Raw genomic sequence first — 18,830 nt, forward strand, 5'->3', positions numbered from 1 at the left:
AGCTTTGACCTACTTACAAGTTTTCACTTAATTAAAAAAAAATTCTGAAAAAGTTAATAAAATGTTTAGGCAAACCTTTCAGTCTTGTGTGCTTAAGGGAATAATCCTCTTTGCATGCCTAATAATGTGTGGCAGTGTCCTGTGTGATATATGTTTAACTGCTGGAATAACTTAAAATGTGGGCTGGTCTTCCAGGCAAGAGGAGGGTCTGGACGTGCTGTAGGGTAAATCTTTTGCTTATGGGTAAATCTTTTTGTATGGATTTAGAGAGTCAAGATCACCAAAGCCTGAATACAAACACAGATGCTGGTAGCTAAGTCTTCAGCACTCTTATCAGCTGTATTTGGCCTTCCAGAAGCTAGGAGATTTTGGTACTTCTGTGTTAATCTAAAAATTCAGCTAATAAAGCAACTATAGTAATTGTCCATACTAGAATAACTAAGCTAGTCTGCTCATTAACATGAAAAAGACGAATCAGATGCTGGGAGTTTTCAGAAAAGCCGATCCTGAGAGCTATTTTACATTATAGTATTAGGAGTACGTAACTGGCATGATATTAATGAGTGACTCCATATTATAAATTTTTCCTAGGTGTTGCATGACACACATTAGTTGCCTGAGTGTTTGGGTTGGTTTTTTTTTTTAGTGTTTTTCAGTGCTCCCTTTTAATGTTTCTCCCCAAACCCTGTGCCTCTGATAAGGCTCTCTGTCCTATCAAAAAGACAAAATTTGTGAAGAATGACTGTAAAGAGAAACTCTGTGAGATGACGGGGGGAAAATTCATTCAGTAAAGGTCAGGGAACAGCACATGATTTAGAGCAGAATATAGCAGGGACTTTTGTAGGACAAACGGCAACTTTTCATGCTCAGATGGGGATTCTTGGGTTAAATTGCTATCTTTGAGTTCTGAACTTGGAAAGGTATTAAAGTGGAATTAAACCTTTACACAATCCTGCTCTTGTGTCACTCAGGATTTTTTTGGGTTCTGTTTAATTGTACATCCCAGCAGGGTTCTGAGTGACTGGTGCTCTAAAGAAATGAGGGGTAGGGTTAAGTCTGCAGCCCACTGCTCTCTGCTAATCCTTCTTGTTCCTTGAAGAAGGATTTACTTTTGCTGCCAGCTTGTGAAAGACTTTCTTGCTCCCGAAGAGATTGTTGTGGCTTTCCTGGGGAGGTGTGGTTGCTATAGCAGGGAGTCACGCCTGGGTATTCTCTCAAACCCTACTGAGAATGGGCCAAAAAAGAGCCGAAGAAGAGTAAAACGGGGGATTAAAAAATGGAACAATGGGAGACAGGAAGATAGGAGTGGGAACAAATGGGAATTACAGCACCAAAAATAATGCAAAGTGACAAAAAGAGGAAATAGAAAAATAATAGCTGACAGTCAGACTGAAAAGAGAAACACTACAAAAGAACAATTTATTTTCAACAGGCGAGGAAAATAAAAGGGCATTTGGGAAATAAGATACAGGCCTATGCTGACGGCTTTTTGGTTCTTACTGTATTGCAAACATGTATGCACCAAGTAGACAGAACTTTCCCCTTGCCCCCTTCAGGTCCACCTTTGCCACAATCTGTTTATTCAAAACAAAATCTTCCTCGGTTTCAAACTGTGTGTTTGCTTATTTGCTGTTAAATGATATTCCTAACCGTGTCTGCTCCAAGGGACTAAGAGTAGGGTAGTTCTGGGCTTTTCATATAAAATATTGACATGTCGATCAATAATAGAGGAAAAGATCCAGCTCTGCTCAAATTCTGTTCTTGGGTGCTTTCCAAGGAAATAACTGCCTCCAGGAAAGCGCCAGCGGGCACTGCTGCATACAGGAGACAAATTCTTCAGCTCTCACCATGGCGATGCCCCTGACGTAGGTACCTTGTCCTGTCCCTGCCTGGGCACTGCGCGCAGCCACTGCTAGAGCCGAGACCGCGCCTCCCTCTTCGCCCTGCCTGGTCTGGCATTGGGTTGACCAGCTCATCGCTCGGTCATAAAGAGCTTCTCTTTAGGATTTTTAGGTGCTATAGTTTGCTCCTAAACCCCTTTGCTCTGCAAATCAGGTGTGGCCTTATTTTGCAAAGATCCAAACCTTTTCATCTCAGTGAAGCAAGCAGATATATTTATTGGATATAAAGTTTGTTACACTACAAATAAAATGTAAAAAGAAGACAGTCCCACATCTAACAGCAAATCTCTTGGAATGCCTTTCCTGCACCCTACTGCTTTATATATAGGAGAGGCAGAGGGATGTAACAGATGAAACATTTTGTTTATGAAGTGTCTATGTTTTGTTTTATTTCACATGTTTTTGCAATATAGATAACAGATTACACCACAGAGCTTTCATTGCCTCGTGCTATAAAGATACTATAAAGCCTTTCTGGGTATTAATAATAGATTGTGTTGATGAGTTTGGAGAAGCTGGCAATAGACCCCCCACTGTGAAGACATTAACACCACAGGACGAAGGTATCTTTCCCTTGCAAATCAGTTGCTAAATTGGCTGTGCTGATGGCTTTGGGCACCAGCTCTTGTACAGCATCAGTGCAGCAGCACAGGAAGTTATTTTGTTTTATACAGGCAAATAACGTTTCTTCCTCTTAATGTTCTTAGTTGAGAGGAAAGGCCCTGTGTAAATTCTTTCCCTAAGTCATTCTTGCCAGCCAAGAAATAACTTAGAAATTATATTTGAATTGCTTTGACACATGATTCTTTTTTTTCTATGGAAGCAACGGCCAGGGTGGTGAATCACCAGCAGCGCAGTCGCACTGCTATGGGGCCTCTGGGGGGAATTTCATATAGAAATTATATTAGAAGAATTTCCCTGTGTTGTTGGCAATGTAAATTCAAAGGCAACTGTAAATTCAGTGTGCCACTCGGTGAACAAGAAGGATAAGACATCTCCTTAGAGGGGTGGATATTCAACCTGCTCGGATGGGCAGTCGTGTTGTGGAACAGGGCTGGGAGGTGAGACAGCACCCCCCCGCAGATTCTGCCCAGCGGGAGTCAGTGAGGTTGTACAGGTAGGACATAAAGATGGATTGAGTTTAAGATGGGTGAATAACAATAAAAATCCGGAGGAAGAAAAATGCAAGAAGTGTTGGTTTTCAGTAATAACCTGGCTCAGCAGAGTTGCATCAGAAGTGCAAACTCCCCCTGTACGATGCTCTTACAGCACCTCCGTGCCAGTGGAAGCACTACCAACAGCACAACAGTAGAACCCCTTCAGCCTTTTTTAAACTAGGAGATAAAGATAACGTTATTTCCCAAATGTTTACACTGCCTGAAAATATAATTCTAACAAAGTCATCATATTTTGTTAATCCATTAGGCATCTTAATTGCAGCCCTGGTGTTATCAATTCAATTGGCACTCTTAACTTTTATAACAGTTTCTATTCTACAGAACAGATTAGGAGAAAATTGCAGCCATAATCTGTACAGTGCAATTGCCATGCTATAAAGAGGAATGGGAGTAGCTGAGAAGAGCAATTGGATTCCCAAAGGTGGAGCACAGTAGAGCAATATCAGGGACTTTGTAAATGAAAAATTGTTTTAATTCCCTTCTAACAGCAATAATTCGATTCTTCATAAATTTTTCCATCAAAAACGCTATAAAATAGAACTGCGTGGCAGTGATGGAAGACAGTTGAACAAAGTGGTCAATTAGAGGATGAAAATTAAGCAATGAGAAGAATTCATTCTGACACATTCTGCTTGAAGTGAAAAACTCCTGTGCACTTTGCATTTTATGTTTTACTTCATAGTTAAGGAAGGTGTAACTTTTTAGGTCATTCTGGCCTCACTTGAGCAAGTTACATTAGGATGCAGCTTAGCATTCTGTGTGTCTGTGCATGTTATTGAATCCATTTGTTTGGGCTTTTCCATTGGTCTCAGTATCGTGGTTCAGACCCTGGAACCACAAGTGTGCAGAGCTGTGGCGTGGTCAGCAAATGCTGGGCCTGGCAGAAGGGATTTTGATGTCTCGGTTGCATCAGCTCTTTGTCATTGTGACTTTATTTTTCTTTGTTGAAACTATGTAAAGGGAGAAAATTAATGTAGGGATGGAGACTTTGGGGCAGTTGTCATTGCTGTTGTGGGAGAGGCCAGTGATGGTGGTCTGGCCGGGACCACCGTGTAGCAATGAGGTACACCCAGTGCTGCCATCGCTGCTGCTGCTGCTGGGAAGCAGCATCTAAAAATGAGCCAAATTCTGCTCCTATTGAAGCAAATGGGAATTTTTCCTCTCGTGGCAGTGGAAAGGAAATCAAACGAAGGGTAGATGTGGTAATGACACAAGCCGTTATCTGGGTATGGCCATTCCATGATGCTGCCTGGGGACCAGGTTTGGTGGGCAGAGCAGTTGTGAGCTTGTGGCTCTGACAGTGTCAATGGTCAAGCTCATACCAGCTTCCAAGCAAGATTCTGCTTATCATGGGCTAACACATGCACCCTGTCGTTTGAGTGTCCTCACATGGCAGTGCAGCACTTCTCATGAAAATACAGGGAAAGAAGGCAGTTAGTGCCATGATATGTTGCAGCTGCATCTGAGTCCACATCCCTGCTGAAAAGCACAGATTAAAATGCAAGCATTCACTAACACTTGGTGTTACTGCAGCACCTGTGGACAGAGGGTTAATAAAAATTTTCTCCTTCTTCCCAAAGAAGAAAAAGGTTTTTTTTGTTTTCGTTTATCTCTAAATATTACTCCTTTTCTAGAAACTTTTAATTTTTGCGCATGTTTTATTACTACTCAGTGAAAGGGAATTAGCTTTCTTTTACTGAAGTTTCAGCTATGAAATTGGCTTTAATAAACTATGTAATTATTCTTTCTGCAGGGAAAATATTTAAAATGGATTGTTTCTTTTTTAGGGTTTCTTTATTTTTCAGATAATAAAATTATAATATTTCTGTTTTGCTTTAGTGCATTTAAGATGTTTTGAATGTTCAGAATTCAATGTAACCAAGCAACAGTTTTTCTTTTTTATAAGCATCCATGAGCTGTAAGACACTGCAAAAATGCTCAAATCCTGTGCTGGAAAAAACCCTCATGCATAGTGTTTCCCCTATTCTGTGTCATCTAAAGGAGATAGACGTGTCAAAATTTCTCCCAAAGAACAAGTAACAGATGCCATTTGTTAGTAATTTAATTTCTTCTTCTGAGTTTTATTAACTCAGTTGTATGAAAAGCATAATACATTTTACCGCAGCTCTCACATACTTCGAGCCAGGCTTGCTCCCAGCTCCTGCCCAGGTGCGATGGGGATGCCGAGGCTGGAGACTGCACCTACAATATTCACAAAAGCTTGTGAGCACCAGCTTTGCATATTTATTAAATAAAGAAAAGACAGGTATCTGCCGTGGTTTCTTACAACACGTAATGTCAGAATAAACACAGAAAGGAAAATGATTTAACGTTTCTGATAGGCAGACAGCAGCATCTGTCCTCTCACATACATCAAACACTGCTTAATAACTTCCTATTTACTGCTCCGTGGCAGAGGTCCAGTAAATAAACAGCCAGGCTGAATTAGTCTATTTTTATACCTCTGTCCTGTATAACAAACCTCTTGAACCACACTTAATATGAACAGCAAATTTTGCACTGCATATGGAGATCTCTCAGCACGGATTAAATTAGTTATAATAAAACAATTAAAATCTATTTGCCCACAGACAGGAGGAAATTAAGGACCTGGCTGAGCAATAGGAAGGTAAAGGGTGGCTTGTCAGGACATCAGAAGAGTAAACAGCAGAACCATGATTCTCAGGAGCATAGTAGGGTCAAACTTACTGCAAGATAACTACATGAGAGATAATAAATCAGTAGTACATATTAAACACCAGATGGTTGTGCCCATGCAGGAAGGCACGGTGGATCATGTAACCGTGGTTGTTCCTGAGGATTACTGATTCAGCCTGACTTCACAGGGATATCCTAACAAATAAAATCTTTATGGCCTCTTCCGCTGGTGAACATTTTCATCTACTGTTTAAAGACAGGACCGCATGTCTTAGCATTTTCATTGCCCCTAAAATATATGCAAAATTAATTTGTTAGGTTCACCCAGTTTTTAGCTAATGAATATTCTTTTACTATCTAGTCCTGTAAAGTTGCTTCACAGCGATTATTACAAATGCTTGGATGGACAGACAGACCATTGTTCCAGGCTTTAGCTCAGCTGAATCCCTCAAGTGTTTCAGGCATAGAGGCAAATACACTTAAAAACTCCTAAACCTCTATTGAGTTGTCTTTCAAAATTGTCCAGGCAACAGAATTTATTTATAAAACTCTTGCAATCATTGATTCAAAACAAGGTTTTCTTGTTTTGCTTTTCTCCTTTGTCCTCTTTGAACAATTTTCTTTGGAATGTTTTCGTTGTGCTTAGGAGTCAGAGATTTCCTGGGGCTTCTAATAAAGGCATTTGATTTCCACTCTCCACATACTTGAACAAGTCCAAGGATTTTGAGGTTTGACATTAACTTAAGAGAGCTGGGGATAATCAGCAATGGGGGTAAAAAGCCAGAGTCGTGCAAATTATTTGTAAAACGTATAGAATGGAAAAGAAATACTTCTTCCAGTGTGGTTGGTGTGGGACAGTCTTTGTCTCAGCACGGAGTTATCTGCACGCTCCCCTTCAAATTTACGGCTTTGAAAGAAACCTGTGAAGGGGTGATCTGTAAAGTATTCCTGCTGTCCTACACTTCTCAACAGGTTTATTACCATTCGTTTATAAAACGAACAGTCTAATGAGCAGCGTTTTAGATCACAGATACCCCAGTCTGGTCATTTGTCATCATTAGTTTCCTGTTGTGAGATTGCCTAAAAAAAAAAAAAAAGTGCATAACCTTGGGTTACGTTCTGGAAGCTGAAAAAAATGCTCATTAACACTTTGTAAGATAGGGTTAATGAAGATTTTATAATCAGAGGATGAAATCGAACACGGTGCAATGCCGCGTGTGCATCCGTGCAGGGGAAGCCTTAACGCGGGGAGGACAGGGGACGGGATTTTCTTTTGTTGAAACGGGCACATTAAAGCCTCGCAGTCCGTGCAGAACCGCCCGACGGCTTTACCGTCAGTTTGAGTGAGTTCGTACCGCGCCGACGACGGGGTAATTCGTTATAGCCGAGGGGCTGCTGGCAGCGGCCACGGCCGGTCCATGGCACCAAGCGCTTTCTATTTACGTATAAGACGCCCTGGGTATTGACGATAACGGTAACGCAGCCCGCTCGGTGCCGCCGGGTGACGGTGCGACCGGCGACCGCCCCGCTCCGCGGCACTAGAGCGGCCCTCGGAGGGGGAGCCGAGCGGGGAAGGGGGAGCCGAGCGGGGAAGGGGGAGCCGGGGCGCTCGGGGAGCCGAGCGGGGGCGGCGATGGCACCGCGGGGCGGGCAGCGCCCCCTTTGCCCTCGCTGCGGCGGCCTGGCACCCCCTTCTCTTTGCCCCTTCCCCTTTCTCCTTTGCCCCTTCCCTTTTCTCCTTTGCCCCTTCCCCTTTCTCCTTTGCCCCTTCTCCTTTCTCCTTTTCCCCTTCCCCTTTCTCCTTTGCCCCTTCCCTTTTCTCCTTTGCCCCTTCCCCTTTCTCCTTTCCCCTTCTCCTCTTCCCCTCCCCTCCCCTCCGGGCCGCCTCCCCCGGGCCGGGCCCTCTGGCCGGGGTGGGGCTGGGCCCGGCCCGTCGCTGCCGGTGTCCGCGGGGTTTGGGCGCCGTTATCCCGGCGGCACCGCAGAAATTCCCGGGTGTTTGGCAGTCGCTGCGGAGTTTCCCTCTCGAGGGCGGCTCCGACCCGCATCCCGATGTGGAACAGCCGGCGCCAGGTGCTCCCGGCGCCCTGCGCGTCCCCAGCCCCCGGGGCTGTTCGGGGGGTGTCGGCTCGGGTGGCCTCACGCTGGGTTTGCTCATCTCCCGGTCCTTACTGTGCTCTTCCTACCACTAACCTGTGGAGTAAAGATACAGCCTTAACCGAACTGAGACAAATAGGTTTGAGCAGGGAAATAGAAACAACTTTCTAAAGTGCTTGAAATCTGCTTGCTCTTTTTTTTTCCCGTCTGTATTTTAGTCCTTTTAGATACTTTTATCTATACACAACAACATATTTCCTGCTTAGGAATTAACCAGCTAAAGCATTGTCATCTTTTTGTGGTGATTACTACTCAGACCATAAAATCATGTTTCTCTGTCTGTTGAAGTTCGTGTCTAACAGCAGAAAACCTTGCAGACGAGCCCCGCAGGCTGTGAAATAAGGCCGGCTGTGTACTGACAGCGCCCGTGAGTCCTGCGGGCCACCCGTTCCCCTTTGCCAGATTTAGTTCATTACGCACCCAAAAAGGAGCCGCTCGCCCACCTTGCATGGTTGGCGAGTGCCCGACGTTCCCTCGTGGCACCAGACGCACTGAGCCAGCAAGGTTAACAGCGTGGATCTCTTACTATTTCGAAAGATAAAGATGGGGAAACCCCACGTGTTGGTGGGCACTCGGCCTTTCCTTGGATGCTGCATGCAAATGTATTTACATTTTATTTTCCCTCCTGCCCATTCCATGACTCCATGGCTCTGGTGAGGAGCTGGTGGCTTCCATTTCGCTGTACTCTCATCTTAAACAAAATGGAGGCCTTGGAGGAGTCAGCAACTGCCACGGCCCCTGCTTTCTAAAACCCAAGAGAATCACCTTTTAGAAAGAAGGGGATCATTTTGAGGGAAAAAAAAAAAAAAACCAAAATCAGTATACCCCATCCTAGAAGGCAGAATCACCTTTTTTTCCGTTGGATCCATGCGTGCAGTCATGTTACTTTCATTGCTGAAATGTGAATATTAATGCACCTTGCACTTTGATGTATTGCCATAAAGGACACGGATTGCAAATCGCCAAGCCCACTGTGTGATACAGGGATGTAACTTAGCTATTCATCTTTATTTGAAGCAGCCCTCATCCTAAAAGCTCACTGAGGGAGATTCCCAGTTGCCATTAGAAAAGCAAAATAAAATTAATCTAAATCATTCTAACTTTATCTTAGAAAATTAATGATGGATGAAAGAGGGGGGTTGCAAAGGTTTAATAAAAACTAGTCTAGAATACAGCGTATATTCTATAGCCTGTGATTATAGTGGTAATTTAGCAGATTGTATCACTGCCTATCTCTGCCGAAGGATGTTTCACACCATTTAAAATGCACAGTACTCCCTTTAGAGACAGGTTGTTCTGGAATAACTCAACATCCAAAGAAAAGCAGTGTTATTTCCCTTCTCTCTTTATCAATTGCATGTGTGCAATTGCGTGTCTGTGTCTTCTTAGCCATAGCTCGAAGTTTTCATGCTTGTTTCTGTGTTCATTTATCAGCCTCATCAGAGGCAGACAATGCCAAAAATGGAAAGTCATGAAATCTACTTGGAGTAGTGTTCAAGTGCTGAAACAAGGGAGCTTGCGTAAAACAGAGCGTGAATTAAAATGAATTTGGTTTTGAACAAGTTCCCCAAACTCTGAGAGCTCCCTTTTGTCTCGCATTTTGAGAAGGAACAAAACAGTGAGATAAGGACAAATCTATGTGTTTTTTATCCAGCAAAGGTGATTTGGGAATCTCTAGACCAAAGGGATTGAGATTTGAATAAATTGCATGTCTGTGATGTTTCCAAGACTAAGGATGCAAGTCTCCCAGTGTGCTAGAGCATGAGCCCAGCTGATCTGTAGTTAAATTAAAGAATTTGCTGTGTTTAAATTCACGCAGTGTATGATCTGACATTCCCTTTGACTTTCCTGTCTCTCTCTTACAGGCTGTTTGCTGCAAAATGCAGTGGCTGCATGGAAAAGATCGCCCCAACAGAATTCGTGATGCGAGCCCTGGAGTGTGTTTACCACTTAAGCTGCTTCTGCTGCTGTGTTTGCGAGCGGCAGCTGAGGAAAGGGGACGAGTTTGTTCTTAAGGAAGGGCAATTGCTTTGCAAAAGTGACTATGAAAAAGAGAAAGACTTATTGAGCTCAGTCAGCCCAGACGACTCAGACTCAGGTGAGCTTTTCCCACACCTGTTCCAACTGGAAAAGTCACAAGGGTTTGTAGAGCTTTCTTATAGAAAAGTATATCCATTTACACAGCCACTTTATCTGCATGCACATGCCAACTATGCAAATTAGCAGGCAGAGCTAAGAAAATCCTGACTTGCAGTCTGTTCTCCCTAACTTACCTCCCAGACTCACAGGAGATGAGTGCCTCCTCCCTGTGCCGTATGCACTCAAGGAGTCTGGAAACCTCCTGCTGCTGGTGTGCCCTGGCTGATCCAGACTAGAAACCGTGTGTGCACAGATTGCTGCCAGCCATCATAATCGCGCACTTGTTTCCCAAGAAAATGTCTAAGAAAATCAACAATTACCATTCCATTACGCGTACAAATGACATGAATGTTTGCCTTTGGTTTATGGGAAAATGCATTATTCCAATTTAGCTAGGAGCAGTAATTATCCTTCATCTCTAATCTGAGAGCCATATTCTCCACATCACTGAAATTTGTGTTCTTGTGTCAGGAGTGCTGCAAGACAAAGGTCACTGCTGACTCGGCAGGGCATGCAGGACCAGGGTCTTTCATGGAGCAGGATGTTACTTAGTGCCGTATGGTGTTTGCAGGAACTGGAGTGCTCTCTGCTCTATAAATCTCCAAGTTTGGACTCTTTGTGAATTTGCCCAAGGCATGCGAGTTTCCTCCTTGCCCTTCAGCATTCTCATCACCAACTTCAGTGTCCTGCTGTCCGTCCTGCTGCCTGTGCAGGGCTGTTCCCACGCCACAGCGGTGGCACAGGGATCCTCCTCCCCTGCTTTCTGGGCACTGGGGCCTGCAGTTTGCCAGCCGTCTGCCTTTGAGATCTGCTCTGGGCACAGGCCGGCTCTCTGTCAGGATCATATCTTGTGTTTTGTGATCAGCAGTAGGGTACCACAGCGGCACAAACCAGCCTTCGCTTCCATTTCATTTCCCCGTTAGCACAGGGGGTCATTTCTTACTCCTGCAGATGCCTTTTTTTCTTCATTATTCTCTGTTAGTCAAACCCAAACCTGAAAAACAAGTTGATAAATTAAATGGGATGTTTTGTCTCCCATTATCTGAGACATTGGAAACACAGTTCTCCCAGATGCCTGTGTGAGAGCAAATGATTTGACATAGCCCTAGCTGAGATTGTGTCCTTCTCCAATCAAATATTTATCCACTGGACACAAAAGTAACTCTCCAATGGGCAATATTAATCCTCACAAACCTTTTCCTAGAAATGGCATGCTGGAAAGTTAATAATGTCATGGTTATTAAAATGACTGAACTTCTCCTTAATCATTAGGCAAAAGATGCTTATTAAAGTAAAAGGTGATTAGATTGCTAGGTGTATAATAATCAGACCCTAAAATGAATTAGTCTCATTCTTTAATTCCCCAAGTGTGATCTTTAAGTATATAAAAATTGCAGTGTGATTCCTATAGAATAAGTCAGTAGTCTGGTGAAATAATATATGCTGAGTTGAAAAGTGTTTTTTCACAACAATATTTGTACTTGCTCTTCAGCCTTTGCCACTGCAACTGAGATCTCCGAGTCCGTTATACTAACACATGTAATATCACCATATTGTACAAATGTTTAGAAATTAACTATAGAAAATACAAATAATCTACTTGGTCTACACAAGAACATATATACTTGTGTGTGTTTACAAAGAAAGAGAAATTTGTGCATCTGCATGTAGACACACAAAAGTACATGGAGCAGGAATACTCATGTTTTCTTAGACGCAGAAATGAGATGGCAAAGATTATATTTAATCTTTTCTCTAGAGCTTCAAAATACTCAGAACAATAATGTATTTAGCTAAACAGACTTCAAGGTATTTTTTGTGCTGTTTGTATTTATACTGTTTTGCTGCCATAGTGGTGTGGGCAGTAGTATCTGTCTGTAGCCAGTGCTTCGGGAGAGGCTGTGGCTCTGCTGGGAAGGGAAGCATGTGTGTCTGTTGGTGTGGCTGCAGCAGGTGAGCACATGGGGGACCAAGTGATGCTGGGAGGGCCCAAAGTCCGTCTATGGCTGATTCCTGGAAATATCAAAGCATATTCTGAATTTCCATCCCCTGATCAGTCCCATGCTCTCAATTAAAACTCAAAAACATTTTTATGTTTTTGTGGCATTTGATTTAGGCAGTGCCCACAGATCTAAGTCTCTTCCTGCCCGCAGTTGCTTTAGGTGTACAAATAAACACAGGATAATGGTTGAACCCATTGACTGGTTTGGCAGCTGAAGAGTACTTCTCAACCTCCTTATTATCTTGGTGGAACAAGTTATATCCTGTTTATTTTTCACCAGTTAAAAGTGATGATGAAGATGGGGATGTTAAGCCCACCAAAGGACAAGTAACCCAAGGAAAGGGAAGCGATGATGGGAAGGACCCAAGACGACCTAAGCGACCAAGGACGATACTTACTACACAGCAGAGACGAGCATTCAAAGCATCCTTTGAAGTGTCTTCCAAGCCCTGTAGGAAGGTAGGTGCTTCATCAAGGACCTGAAGTCAGCTCTGACACCAGGCCATGGGAGAGACAGAGTCCAGCCACTGCTCCAGACTGTTTTGTGGATAAAACAAAAATCGTGAAATGATTCAGTGTCCTTTTACACAGCATAGGCTATTTGTTTGGTACTTAAAAAACTGGCTATGGCATTAGGGCAGAACTTCAATGAACTGTGGAAAAATATGAGGAATTTTAAAAAGTAATTCTGTACATGCAGTTTTTGTTGTGAGTGCAGGCATATTCCTCCTAACATGACTGATCAGGTTTTTTTTAAAAAATATTAAAAATTACATTATTAAACATTTCCTCCTGTAGGTCAGAGAAACGCTAGCAGCTGAAACAGGACTCAGTGTGCGAGTTGTCCAGGTCTGGTTTCAGAACCAAAGAGCAAAGGTAGGTTGGTTGTCAGGTTCTCAAAAGTAAAATGCAGATTGTCCTCCAGCATGTATTTCTCCTCCCCTCAGCCTCAGCGTGTACCACCAAGTCCTAGGGGCTGAGCTGTGTGTGCTTTGCCTGTGCAGCATTTGTTTTGCCCATGCTGCTGTCTGCATCCATATGAAAAAGGCAACTTTCAAACACAGAAATTAAGTTTGTGTGCTCAAAGCAACATGAGGGTGGGAGTATAATTTGCATGCAAATGTGAACTGGAAACTGAAATGTTTAAGCTTTGAAATGAAGCTGAACCCACAGTGGTGTGTGCGCCTGAATACAAACAGTGTGTATGTATTGGTTCAGTGTTTGCGGAGAGTTTTGTGAGGAAACAAAATTGTTGCATTCTGAGCCATAAGGTTGTTCTGTTCTTCTTCTTTTACCCAGATGAAAAAACTAGCACGAAGGCATCAGCAGCAGCAGGAGCAACAAAACTCACAGCGACTAGGGCAAGGTAGGGTATTTGTGGTGAAGGCAAAGTAAAGGGAAAAGAATCTACAAGGTTTCTTGAAGTGCCATATAATGTCTTAAGTACAGCCATAGAGGGCGTACGCAGGCCTGTGGATAATGTGTGCCATCCTCAGTAGAAACACAGAGTTCCCAGAGTTCTCCTACAGGGTCGGAGCCTGGGGGTGCTTACACCAGAGCAGTTACCTCCTTTTTAGAAGAAATGTGCAGTAGAGGCGCTTTCAACTGGAGGACATCTTCAGGACCCTCACTCTAGATAGATCCTCCAGTTCAAGAAAAGGGGGACTACACTCAGCTGGGCATCTGCAGGCCACTTGGAGCGCACCAGCATTGCTGCCTCAGCCACAGCACTGGAAGCGCCTCCTGTGCCCTAGCAGCTGTCTGGACCCTGGGACAGGAGCAACACAGGCACCAGGGCTTGCTGTGCTGCTCTGCGGATGTTCTGGAGGTTCCCTGACTCCCAAGGCCTTGCAGCCTCAAGTTGTCTTCTTTGTGCAGGGCCAGGCAAACTGGTAGCAACAAAGTTAGAGAATAGAAGGGCTATGTCACACGTAGGACAGACTTTGGGAAGACATGGTCCAGCACCCAGGAGCTCCGGCAATGATATAGTCAGAAATCACCAGACTTTCAGCTTACTGATCAGGGCTGTGTATTCTCAAAGTTTGGACAGGCCCTATGAATGACAGGGCACACCAAGCTGCGCTTGCTTCAGTCGGGTTCAGTACTGTCATTGATGCTGCTGTCTGTTGCCTCTGTTCCTAAGCAGTGACTGTGCTCTCCTGTTCGCTTTGCAGAAGTGATGTCCAACCGAATGGAAGGGATGATGACATCTTACACACCACTCGCACCACCACAGCAGCAGATTGTAGCAATGGATCAAAGCAGTTATGGCACAGACCCATTTCAGCAGGGTCTTACCCCTCCACAAATGCCAGGCGACCACATGAACCCTTATGGTAAGGCATGCATCATTCTGCCGCATCAGAAATAGCAGGGTTCGTACGCTGGTTGACACACCACAGGGTCAGTAGAGATACTTGCTTTTATAATATTTTTTCTGGGATTTGTACCAGGGAACTTGTACCCTTCAGTTTTGTGTGAATGTTTTCATGTACACATTAGGGGTAGAAGAGAGCTCATCTCAGACTCTAGAAACCCTTCAGAACTACTTCACAGTATAATTCTGATAAATGATAAACCAAGCATCATCATCTTGCCAGCTCCACCTTTTTTAAACCACTATCCAAGACACAGAAATAACCAGTACCGAATTCTAGCTCCCTCACAAGATTTTTCCTTTTCTTAGAAGCTTTGGGAAAAATGTGCCTTGAAAAGTGGTATAGTAAAGCAAAGTAGTTTATTCATTCCAAAATGAATAAGCTCTCCTGTAAGATCCCTCAGACTGGATGCATGGATTTGCTAAAGAACAGCTCTTGAGCTACTGAGAGATGTGTCACCACAGGACATTTCTCCTGCGTAATTTTATTTTCTGCCCAAAGTCAAGATGATGACTTGCTTTCACAATTCCTGACCACTCACCATCAAGTGGATAGGTACACCAAACACATCACAAGCATTAAATGCGTAATAATTGATTCTGGACAATTGCAGTGTGGCATTTAAATAAAATGTAACAGGATTTCACAGACTGTGATTGTTGGCCTTGCTGTAGCCCACAAGGGCTCGTTATGTCAGATTAATTTCTGCTGTCCAGGGGCACTTCATTGTAGAGGTCCACGTGCGTCTCATGTCATGAGCATGGCATGCACAGACCAACAAGAAATCTGTTTTGGGTCTGTGTTATTGCTTTTCCCACTGAGGCAAGTCCACTGTGCACACCAGGCAATTCACTAAATCCTGGAAGATGCTGAGGACATCTGAAGTGCAAATGAGCATTAGGTGGCTTGTGATTTTGTTGCTAACAATTTGCTTGACTTTGTAAGCAAAACTCCTCAAGAAGCAGATGCTGTGCTCCAAACCAGTGTAGGAGATAGCACAAAGCTGTCTCACACGAGGGTATGAGGGTAAGGAGCCAGACTAACACTTTCTTAGTGCTCAGAGAACTTGAGCCAGAGCTTTTTCTGGTACCTTGAGAGTTGAATTAAGCTGAACATAGTTGCTAAGGGAAATTAATGGCGCTGTTCCAAATCAGCCCCAAAAAGTGGAATTTTCTGAAATGAAAGCATGTTTACAGCTGTAGCTCACTTGAGGCCAGGGAAGCTGGGTCACTTACTGGGTCCTGTCACATTCGTAGATCTGTGTTTTACTTTGTATGTAAATGAAGAACATTACTGGTTATGGCTCTTGGACCACTTCCCCCTGTCACAGGCACTCGGAGTCTGCCCCCACCTTCCTTGGTGGCCCCAGTGCTCCCACAAATGCTGGATCCCAGCTCGTGGAGAGCTGAGGACCTGTTCTTCTGTGGTACCATTTGCTCACATTGTCAGCCAAGATTTCTGTGCTGCTGACTGCAGCGTAAATTAAATCCTGGCAGATCTGAGTGGCACCGCTTCCAGTTGAGCCCTGCCTTCCTCTTTGTAGGTCAGACCCTTAGAGCAAAATTACATTAACATGTAAAAACAAACTCAGGAGTGTTTCCTTTTGCTGCAGTGTGCAACATGTGAGCATCCATGTGTACTGTGTCCTCCTGGCTGCACATAATCCAGCTTAACATATACGTTTCATTTGCAGGAAACGACTCCATTTTTCATGATATCGACAGTGATACCTCTTTAACTAGCTTGAGCGACTGTTTTCTTGCCTCTTCTGAAGTTAACTCCATGCAGGCTAGAGTAGGAAACCCCATTGACAGGCTGTACTCTATGCAGAGCTCGTATTTTGCCTCATGAAAATAAAAGAAAACAAACAGCCGACGTATATTTAGCCAGTGACTTTTTCCAGTGCAGACTCTACAGCCATATGTTGCCCAGCTCTTCCTTCACAGTGACTCCTGCTGCCTCTGGACTGCAAAGAGCATTTTTAGGAAGACTGTATCTGTGTGCATATATGTGTATGTATGTATATAGATAAAAATACCTACATACATACATATATATAAACAAAACACATCCACCAGTCCCATCTGCTTGATTCCCCGCTTGTACCAGACCACGAGACAAGCATGGAAGGAACAGAAGACCCTGCTCTTCGGCAGACTTTGGTTTGGTTTGGTTTGAGCTCGTCATTGTAGAGGAAATGGATTTTGTGGAAAGCTAGACCTCTTCTTCCTTTCTCTCTTCCTTTCTTTTGGATGTTTAAACTTTTTTTTAAAGCCACTGATACCGACATCAGTCAACCATATGACAAATAAATCAAAGAAACTGGAGATTCCTCCCTTTTCTTACTGCATGATTCATACTATGTTGTGGATAAATTGCCATTTGAACTGTGAGAAGTTAATGTAAATGTGACGTTCAGCATTTGTTTCCTTTCTACACGTTTTCTGCATAACCTAGATCTGCTGATTAGTTTATAGCCCTTATGCATCTGATATTGAGGAAACTGGTTAACAGTGATATGTGTGGAGAACGCCAGTGATTTCATAATAAGAAAGGTCTGTGACCCTGGAGAGGAGATGCATGTTAGGGACAGAAGCATTTAGGTTAGTATTGATCTTAAATAATTAAAACTAAAGGTGCTTACAAGACAGAGTTTTATTTAATTTTTTTTTGAAGTGTGAGAATAAAACATTTACATTTGTTTGTAAGTATTGAGGTGCCAAATTTCAAGTCTAGACCATGATTGGCAAACATGTATTGTTCATTCTGTTCTGTTTATTTATGTTTTGCATGAGGCATAAATGTGCTATGCTCCATTGTCCATCTGGAATAATTAAGCACTACTTTGGCTAAATTATCTCGCCTCAGCAAGATTTTATGATATACAGTTCTAGCCTGAGCCATCAGAAGTCCTGAAATGTGCACCAGCTGTGAAGAAAAGGTACGGAAGAGATTAGAGTGGGAGGTTTAAATATATGGAGCTGGAGTCTATCCCAAGTCCTGCAGGGACACTGATGAGACTCCTGTATTGACAATAAATACTCCTCCTGACCCAAGTGCGAGAAGAACAAGGACACAGATTGAAGAGAACATCCCAGCTGAAGTGTGAATGTCTCAGATGCTGAAGTTGGAGCATACATCATATAGGTTTTCGTAGGGCATAAAATATCATAAATAATAATAGTATAGTTATAAATATTGCCTGGTGATAATTATAATGCGGAGAGGCAGACAAGTACGGTCATGGCTTTTAGTGGAGAAAACTTCATGGGGAAAATTTGCCAGGGTAATATCTGTAATTATAGGGTGTGTTCAAAATAGAGCTCATGGGGAAAGATTGGCAGGATAGGCACTTTCTTAAATAAATACCTTTAATATATTGACCATAATAGCCGAAAACAAGTCCAAAGCATTGGTTAATCCGACTCCTCCAGGCTGAGGACTGGTACCAGCCAGGCTGCCAAGTCTCCCGTGGGGCTCAGCACCTTCTGTAGGAGCACGGGACTCCTTGGGACCCCATCATGGCAAGGGGAGGCTAGAGCAGGGGCTGCTGTGGCGCTGCCCACCCCTTCGCCACAGAGAAGGGTCCTCCTTGGGTCCCAGAGGGGTGGATGGCAAGGATCAGTGATAGGTCCAAGGGCAACAGTAAGATCGTGCTCCTCCCTAGCATGTTAGAAGTTTCTTCAGAAAGCAAAGTTTTATCTGCAAGATAAGTGCATGAGTTTCTGCTCTGTGGAGGCAAGGAAAGACCTGGGGGAGATGGCTCCGTGTGTGCTGTGCATGAGAGCAAAGTGCAGATCCCAGGCAACCCCTTCCTGCTGTAAAGCGGTGGCAGACCCATTGCCTGCCACGCACACAGCCCTTAATGAGAGAAGGGGCTGATGTCTGTGAGGATGCCGGGGTGACACTCCCCTCCCTGCAGGCCCCTGTGCCCAGGGAGATGGATCTGTCGCACCCACATGCTTTTGCTAGTGACCATTCTCTCACTTTCTGACAGGGATGTGGATTTTCAGGTGAAAGTTGTGAGCCCCTGGATGTGTTCTGAAGTTGGAAGAATTTTCTTTTCTTACCCATCCCCTTCAATTATTTTTCGTCTTCCTTGTGTATCAAAATAAATAACAATTTCCTTTCTGCGTGATAGCAAACATCTATGAAGAACTCAGGTGATCCTCATTGCTTGCAAGGCAGCAGACAAGCAGATTTCATGTGGTACATTATAAACATTTGTCACCACCTCTGTCAATGGATTTATCGTTTTTCTCCCCATCTTTCTGCTGTGTTACTTTAGAGTCCTAGAAAAGCATTTTTGCCATCTCAAACATACCAGGTTTATAGACTTTACATATAGGCAGAACCTTGCTTCATCCTTCATTACTGGCAGGATCAAAATGCATTTATAGTGTTTACAGGGAATTAT

At 43.6% G+C, this 18,830-nt stretch overlaps 1 protein-coding gene across 1 annotated transcript in view; it reads left to right on the top strand.

Moving 5' to 3' along the window:
* LMX1B (LIM homeobox transcription factor 1 beta) overlaps window positions 1-17,977 on the top strand; it is an 89,946-nt gene extending 71,969 nt beyond the window's left edge. The window contains exons 3-8 of the mRNA XM_069873236.1: window positions 9,760-9,992; window positions 12,316-12,494; window positions 12,834-12,911; window positions 13,335-13,401; window positions 14,210-14,371; window positions 16,107-17,977. Coding sequence (XP_069729337.1) covers window positions 9,760-9,992; window positions 12,316-12,494; window positions 12,834-12,911; window positions 13,335-13,401; window positions 14,210-14,371; window positions 16,107-16,264 — 877 coding nt within the window. The 3' untranslated portion in view covers window positions 16,265-17,977. The remainder of the gene's footprint in view (window positions 1-9,759; window positions 9,993-12,315; window positions 12,495-12,833; window positions 12,912-13,334; window positions 13,402-14,209; window positions 14,372-16,106) is intronic.
* The last annotated feature ends 853 nt before the right edge of the window (window positions 17,978-18,830 follow it).

This window comes from Phaenicophaeus curvirostris, chromosome 20 (assembly GCF_032191515.1).
Source record: "Phaenicophaeus curvirostris isolate KB17595 chromosome 20, BPBGC_Pcur_1.0, whole genome shotgun sequence".
NCBI classification, from domain to species: Eukaryota; Metazoa; Chordata; class Aves; order Cuculiformes; family Cuculidae; genus Phaenicophaeus; species Phaenicophaeus curvirostris.